This window comes from Tetrao urogallus (genome assembly GCF_951394365.1).
Source record: "Tetrao urogallus genome assembly, chromosome: 13".
Taxonomy (NCBI): Eukaryota; Metazoa; Chordata; class Aves; order Galliformes; family Phasianidae; genus Tetrao; species Tetrao urogallus.
The window spans coordinates 5,437,444-5,445,400 of NC_136826.1; the positions used below are offsets into that span (position 1 = coordinate 5,437,444).

Sequence of the window (7,957 nt, forward strand, 5' to 3'; positions counted from 1 at the left end):
TTACTGCAGTAAACAAATCCAAGCCCCACCTTTTGATTTCTAAACCTAATTTAGCAGCTTTCAGCTCTCCTTATCCACGATACAAAATACTTAATTTCAATTTCAAACAGTTGCGAAAACCATCTAGGTATAAGAAAGGAAGAAGAGAAAACAAATTGGAGAAAAGAAGAGCTATCATAACCTCAGAACAAGAATTCAGAACATAGAATGATGGATGTTTATACTAGCAAAATTATTTTATAAAAAATATCTGAGCAGATGGCAGTTTGATAACACTTCTAATTGCCTAGGAGAGTTACATAAACCTATACCCTGCAGGCCAAGGACCACGTCCTCTGCTGTGTTTGTTCAGTCGTTAGGTGACTGCGCTCCTACAGGACAAGCTGTACCGGAGCAGATTATATAGCAACATTTACCCCATTCTTAAGACCACATTTTAATATTAGGTTACAATTTAATTCCTATAGTTAAGCATGCATGAAAGGAAAATGCTTGTAAAGTTACGAACCTTTGCGTGCAGTGTTACACTTCAGACCATCAGACCTGGTGAAGTCTATGCTTACGTACGCTCCACTGTCCAAACTTGAAGTACCATTCTGGAGATGGCAAGTCGGCGTCCCAGTACTTGCCTCACAGCTTATTGGATCATCACACAAATTCAAAGCTATGTAGTTTAAGCCATTCTGAAATCCAGTTGAGGTATCCCTGGACATTTTGCTTTCCTGACCATCAGAAATGCCTTCATCTGGTTTTAACCAAACATTATCGAATGAGGCAGAGCTGTGTCTTTTGCTACTATCAGTAAAGAAGGAGGAGGATGTCGTCACAGTCCCAGCAGAAGAGAAGGTTTCAGAACTGTGTCTCCTCCTGCCTTGAGGATCAGCTCGGATAACTTTCGGTCCCATTGGAGGCTCAGCGCTAGGAACAGAAAAGCTACTGCTACCAGCATATCGATCAACAATGCACAGTCTGTTAACTATGGAAGAAGGACTATCCATCTTTACACCATCATCGGACTCAGCAGCGAAGGGCCGAGGTGGTGTTGCTGCCATGTTGAACGTCATCTCTGTGTAATCATCAGTCCTGTTACTCGCAGTGCTAACACACGCAGTACCAAAGGAGAGCCTAGCATAGTCAGGATTTTGTTGGCTTCTAGGAATACTGGAACTTGCATAAATTGAAATATCTGTTAAAGAGTTAGATAGTTCTTTCGCTACTTTTGGTGACTGTACATCCAAGTCAACGCTCATGTAATCTGAGAGCGGGGACTGTCTGTGGTCACTACTCGAGCCCAGAGATGACGGTGATCCTTCTGCAGATAAGGAATACGGTGTGTTACTTGCCTTTTCATTAAAATCAATATTGATGTATTCACCAGGACTTGCTGGCTCAGGTGGAACTGTGCGATCATACATTCTTGGGATAGTATTACTCCCTCTTGTACCGAGGGGGAGTCTTGTTGGCCTCATAGCCCTGTTCTGCACCAGTCCTTCATCTGAACCTTTCGCCACTGGTGACTTAGAGATGCCGTTAGACAGAACTTCGCTGTTGGTGCTTTTTACATTTTCTGGTCCACCATACAGGAGTTTTCCAGGTGAAGACATTGGAACATATTCACTGTGGTCACCATTTTGGCCTGTTAATGCCTTAAAGCTTCGAGGCAAAGAAAAATACGAACTGAAACCTTTGGAAACAGAACTGGTATGTATATAATTTGAATCACCGGGATGCTTTGGAGCTGAATTACCAGGTGACATATCCATGTATTCATTGTTTACAATCTTCTCGTTACTACCTTTAGAAATAAATCCAGTTAAAGGACTCCGTACAGGTGAAGAGCTTGCCTTTGGAAACATCATCATATATCCTCTTGAGTCAACCTGAGATGGTGACCATGAATTGTTAATCTGTTTTGGAACAGACATACTTTTAGGAGTCATTGGCAAATAATCACTGTTACTTGACAGAGAGGATGCAACGCCTGGCATCATTGGCATGTATCCATCATCCCTGGCTTTACTCCTGCTTTGGTTGCATACAGAATCAAGATTACTGTCACTGTACTCCAATTCATGGTTACCTTTCAATTTTGATGTTTCAGAGTAAAGTAATCGTCCATGATTTCCTATAGAATCTTCATCCAACAAAGCTGTAGTTTGTGTTGTTTTCTGCTGCACTGCTACAGAAGTTGGTTTAGTTAGAGAGTAAGTTCTTTTCCTGAAACACTTTTCAGCTTCCATGTAATCATCTCTTGAGCTATCGTCTGCTTGCTGCTTACTCATGGACATGTACTCACTCAGACAATTCTCCTCTCTGATAGGTGGTGTGTTTCCCAAGGAATCCGGTGTATTACTCCGGACCCTAAAGTACCTGAAATCTCCAGGGCTGGAGCCATACTCATCAGAAGAAATAAATCCCCCATCACTTGGAGAGCCACAAACAGAGGAGCTAGAAGGTCTGGTCAACATGTCTGAAGCAGAGCCATGGCCACTGCTGGAAGAAACACTGATGGGACTTGTAGTGGAGGGAAAATGAGACACAGGCAGTGAAGCAGACCTAGTGTGATATGACGAGCTGAATGCGGCTCTAACGTACCTTCCACTCCCTTCTTGCCGGCCCAAATTCATCCTTGCGGTGTTGAGGTGGATCAGGCTCCCTGTCACTGACCTAAAAGGTCTAGTCATCGTTCCTTCTCCCTCACTGGATGTCCTGAAGCGGTAGGAGTTGCTGCTCTTGGTGGTTGGAGGTGTCCCTCCTACCACACTCTCCGTTCTTGATCTTCTCTGCAAGCCCGTCTGGCTGGGGGGCAGGTTGCCCAGGTGCCTCCTAGTGGTGATGAAGGAAATGGGATTGGTACCACCACCGCCACCAGAAGACTGGCTTTTGCTTCGGGGCCTAAACTCTGCAAAGGCTTTGAGCGCTTTCATGGTCTCCAAAAAAGTCTCATGCATATTCTGGGCCACCACAGAATCATCGACTTGCATCCAGAGCTCTCCAGGGCCGATGGAGGCCGATCTGCCCACTTCAATGAAGAAGAAGTTCTCCGAGTGCCCACAGCGGCGAATATTCATCAGCTGTAAGTGGACAGAGGGCACCTCTGAGTTAAGCTTAACAAGGTGGATAGCCTTGCTGGAGAGGCACAGCCGATACACTCCAGTGAGGTTTTTCGTCTGGCCCAGCCCTTTGGGCTTCACGTTAACCTGCCACACCTCCTTGAAGACAGTGCCAGGCCTCAGGGAGGCCCCGTAGTGCTCGTCGTCCTCATCCACCTGCTGCTCCGCCTGGTCCTCCTGTTCCAGGCAGCCCCTTTTGCTCTGGCTCATCAGCTCGCTGATGGCTTGGTACCAGGCCTCCTGCTCAGCCTCGTTCTCCGCCAGCATAGCGAAGTACTCATCCTTGGTGTACAAGGCGATGATGTGCTTGTGCTTGGCATCGGCGCGCCGGCTGACAGTGAAGCACTGGTAGAGCGGGATGACCCGTTTGGGCGGCGGGCAGCAGAGAGGGGCCGCCCCGCCGCCCCCTGCCCGCAGGCTGCTCTTGAACTTCTTCTCGCTGTCGTAGTACTCCAGCCGGGCGGGGGCCAGCGGGCTCTCGGCCCGCAGCACGAAGTACCGCTTGTGCCCGTGCTTCTGCTTCCTCAGGTAGCCGCACTTCCTCACGTCGTCGCCGCCGCAGGACGAGGCCGGGGGCGCGGCGCGGCCCGCAGGGGGGGGCTGCCCGCCGCGGCCCAGGCCGGCGCGGCCCGCGGAGCCCTCGGCGGGCGGACAGAGCGAAGCGCTGGGGGAGCGCCGCAACAGCAGCAGCAGGTGGTGAGGCTGCGGGGACGGGCAGCGCCCGCCGTCCCCCGCCGCCGGCTCCCCCTCTCCCGCCGCGCCGGGTTCCCGCTGCTGGGGCACGGCTCCGCCTCCCGCGTGCCGGGCGCCCGGCTCCTCCTCGCCGCCCCTGACCGCCGCGCCGCTGCTGCCGCCGCCGCCACCCGGGCCGTTCATGCCGCTCGCCATCTTAGGGGCCAGGCAGAGTCCGGAGAAGGGGGGAAACGGGGCGGGCTGCGGGAACCCGCCCTCACCGGGGAAGCGCCCGCCGCGGGCCGCGCATGAGGAGCCGGACGGCGCGGAGGACCCGGCGCTGCCCGCCTGCGTGCCCGATACCCGCCTACCCGCTCCCTCCCGCCGGCGCCCGGCTACTCGCACTCACACGGGCGGCCTCGGCGGCACCACGGCAAAAACATCACGTGACCGCGGAGGGCGGGGGCGCGCGCCGGGAGAGACGGAGGCGGGGTCCCGGCCGGCGGCGGGCGGAGCTCCCGAGCAGGGAACCGGCTGAGCCGCGCGGCGGAGTGGCAGAGAGACGGCCAATGGGGAGCGGCAGCCGTTGGCGAACGGACCAATCGGAGGAGGCCTGAGGGAGGGCTTCGTCGCGCTCTATCCGGGGGAGGCGGGACTTCAGTGGAGCGACAGCGCCGCGGGCCAAAGGGAGATGACGGGGGCTTCAGGCCGGCCGCGGCGTGGCGGGGTGTTTCCTGTGCTGGAGACGGGTGCGTGGGGACGGAGGCGGGGCCGGCGCTGACGGGAGGGGGCCGAGCGGTGGGGCGGTGCCCAATCGGCGCCTCACACACACAGCTATGGGAGGCGGGGGCGGGGCGCTGCGGCTACTCGGCGGCGCGAGTCAAGCGGAAGGCGGGCCCTCGGGGAGACGGGCAGGGCCCTCGCCCAATGAGCGGCCGCGTCCTCAGGCCGAGGGGTGGGGGCAGTGTCGCTGCCTTCCCCAGGCTCCTGTTTAAAAGGTGCCCGCCCCCCGCGCGGTCAACGGCGGTTCTGATTGGCCGGTGGGGCGCGTCGGTGGTGGCGGAGTGCAGGGGTGAGGGGAGAGGGAGGGTGAGCGGGCGCGCGCACGCGCCGCGGGGGAAGTAAACAACCTTCAGCGCGCGGGCGGCTGCTGAGCCGGGAGCGGAACGCGGAGCTGCGTGTGAGAGGCGGCCGGAGCCTGCGCTGCGCTCCGCCCCGTCGGCCTCGAGGTGACGGGCATTCCCGCCGCCCCTCGGCGGGAAGTTTTTCTCTGTGATGGCCGAAACCGCAGGCAGAGCCGAAGCTCATTGTCTTCGGGCTCCACCATTTAAATAAAGTAGCTGAGGGCGCGGAGCCGTTTCCCGCCCTTCACCTGCCTGCTGGGCTGTGTGGGAGCAGGGGTGCCGCCGCTCCGCGCAGTCCGTGCTGCGTCCCCGTTTCTGCAGGCGTTCCCCCACCGAGGTCCCGTTAGTGCTGAGCGCTGTGCCGGTCGGTCCCGTCAGGATCGTCCTTTCCCTCGGCGCTGAGATCACGTCCGTGGTCGGATGCCCACGCTGCTCCCAGCGCTGCTCTGAGCTCTCAGCCGGCAGCTCTAACTAGTGCTCGACACCGGCTCCCGCCACGCGCTCGTTATGTTTTTTGGATGAGTTCCTCGGTGTTTTCTGCCTCTTGGATGTGGGAACCAATACTTTCTAGAACCTCCAGTAACAGACTGGGAGCTGGCGTGCCAAATCTGGTGCTTGTTTTGCTGATGGCAAGTGCCTCATTATTTGTACTTCTCCATTCTTTCCCAATGAGAAAACGATTAAAAGAAGAATTGTGGGGCTTCTATTTGGTGTATGGATTCTACTTCTCAGTCATCCACCTGTGGGCTCCCTTGGCAGAGACTCTTAATAGGCCATCTCTGGATGTAAGCAGAAACGCATCAGTGTTTTGTGATTTTTTACAAGTCTTATGCTACTACATTGCAGTTAGCTGTTGTTTTCTTTCGGGAGTTTAGGAGCAATGTATCCATATCCCACTAGAAGGAATTTGGGGTTGGGAGGAGCCATTTGTGATGCGTGGGCTGTGAGTAAGGGAGACGATAGGAGCACTTTCTGATGGAATTTCTTTGGCTAAGAAGAGTGCTTGGCCTTCCTCAGAGCTTGAATTATTCATGTTTCCGTATATGACTGTTAGGACATACTTCCCCAAACTGCATAGTAATGTTTAATTTGCTTATGCTTTCTCAGCTTCCATTATTAGGAGGTATAGAAATGTTGTCTAATTTCTTTTAGCTTGGAGAAGAGAAGGCTCTGGGGAGACCTCATTGCAGCCTTCCAGTACTTGAAGCAAGTGTATAAACAGGAGGGGGAATGGCTGTTTACGAGGGTGGATAGTGATAAGACAGGGGGGAATGGTTTTAAACAGACACAGGGGAGGTTTAGATTGGATATTAGGAAGAAGTTTTTCTCGCAGAGGATAGTAACGGCACTGGAACAGGTTGCCCAAGGAGGTTGTGGATTCCCCATCCCTGGGGGCATTCAAGGCCAGGCTGGATGTGGCTCTGGGCAGCCTGGTCTGCTGGTTGGCGACCCTGCAGACAGCAGGGGGTTGGAACGAGATGATCATTGTGGTCCCTTTCAACCCAGGCCATTCTATGACTCTTTTCAAATAAATGTAGTTCCTTGATGTAGTTATCGAATCACAATTACTGTTTTTCTGTAGAAATTCTTCAGTTTTACTTATAGAAACCAGCCTTGCCTATGTATTAAATGCTTCCTGAACTGTGGTTAATTTGTCTTCCAGCAGTTGTAAAGGGAAATGAAGATCCCCTCTTCGTGTCTCTTGATCTTCACTGGACTAGAAGAACCTGTCATTCTGAAATCTGGAGGTATGTTTGCTTTTCTTTCATTGACTTGCTGTTTCTACCCTACCAAGTGCCTATGTGAGGTGGGTGCAGTAAAACATCAGAATTTAGAGCCACTGCTTTCTTTCTAGTTTCCATAATTGGTTGTAAAGTCTGTAATATGAAGTAATGAAGAGATTGACACTTGTTCTGTTGAGCCAAAGAGCCGTGTGGCATTTGCTGCAGAAATGTTGAGGGACGAATGGTGGGTTCCCGTGGGTGTCTCCTGCAATTCCAAAGAACAATGTTATTAATTCAGTTACAACATAGAAAGGTGAATGGTTTTGCACACAACGTTGCATGACTTGTGGCTCGTTGCTTCTGCTTATCACCAGCCTGTATCATGCACATCTTAAGCTGACCCTGGAAGAGTAATAACCTGAAAAATGGCAAGAAAAAAAAAGTAGGAAAACACAATTTTAGCTCAGTGTTGCACACAACATAAAATGGAAAGGAAATTTACTGTAGAATTTCATGTTAACAATATTGCAGAAATATTTATCAGCTCATTGTAACAAAGAATATTGAGTGAAACCTAAGCTCTGTAGCTTTCAGGTTTTTGTATGGTGCTATTTTGGCAATTGTAAATTTGTATACATTTCCAACATCTTATTAAATATTTGAACCATGTTCATAAAATAAATTAACATAAATTTTCTTGTACGTAAATATTTCTGGCTCAAACTCTTCCTTTAAAATTCTCATTTTCTCACTGTGGTTCCTATGTAGGCTGCTGTCATTAACTTCTTAGCAGTTCAGTTCTCAGCACTGGCATAGTTGATATATACAAGAGGCAAAGTAAACTCAAGAAATCAAATGGAATAATGGTTTTATGTTAATAGGTTATAGCTGGGTTATTCTGCAAACAGGGAAACTTTCCCATCCACCCCATGTCAGTCAAATAAGAAAATGAAAGGATATTACTCTATGTCTAGAGGGAAAAAACAGATCAGGAATTCCAAGCTTTCTTAGATTTATGCCCTACATTCTTGGGTGCAGAGAAATGCTGTGTCATGGCTTGAAGCAGTGATTGAGCACCTGGTGGGAAGGCAGGGCCAAGCAGGGGAGCTCAGGTGCATGCAATGTGCTTGAGTGATCAGAAGGGGTGGAGCCAGGATCCACCCCATTCCCAGACCTCATTTAAGGGTTGGCAGTAGGGGCAAGGGTATCTTGTTGGAGATACCTGTATGCCTTTAGTCTTCTAAAGGTAAGCAGATTATTTTTTTTTTTCCCCCTTTGTTTCTGTGTTTGTGGTTGCTGCCTTTGGGCTTGTCCTCGTTTGCTG

The 7,957-nt window shown here is 51.5% G+C and overlaps 1 protein-coding gene across 1 annotated transcript; it reads right to left on the reverse strand.

Annotated features, from left to right (window-relative positions):
• Window positions 1-500: 500 nt before the first annotated feature.
• Window positions 501-4,001, reverse strand: IRS4 (insulin receptor substrate 4; the record flags this gene model as incomplete). The annotated part of the gene is made up of 1 exon (XM_079541815.1): window positions 501-4,001. One exon carries the CDS (start codon window positions 3,999-4,001, stop codon window positions 501-503), a length of 3,501 nt encoding a protein of 1,166 aa, XP_079397941.1.
• Window positions 4,002-7,957: the final 3,956 nt, after the last annotated feature.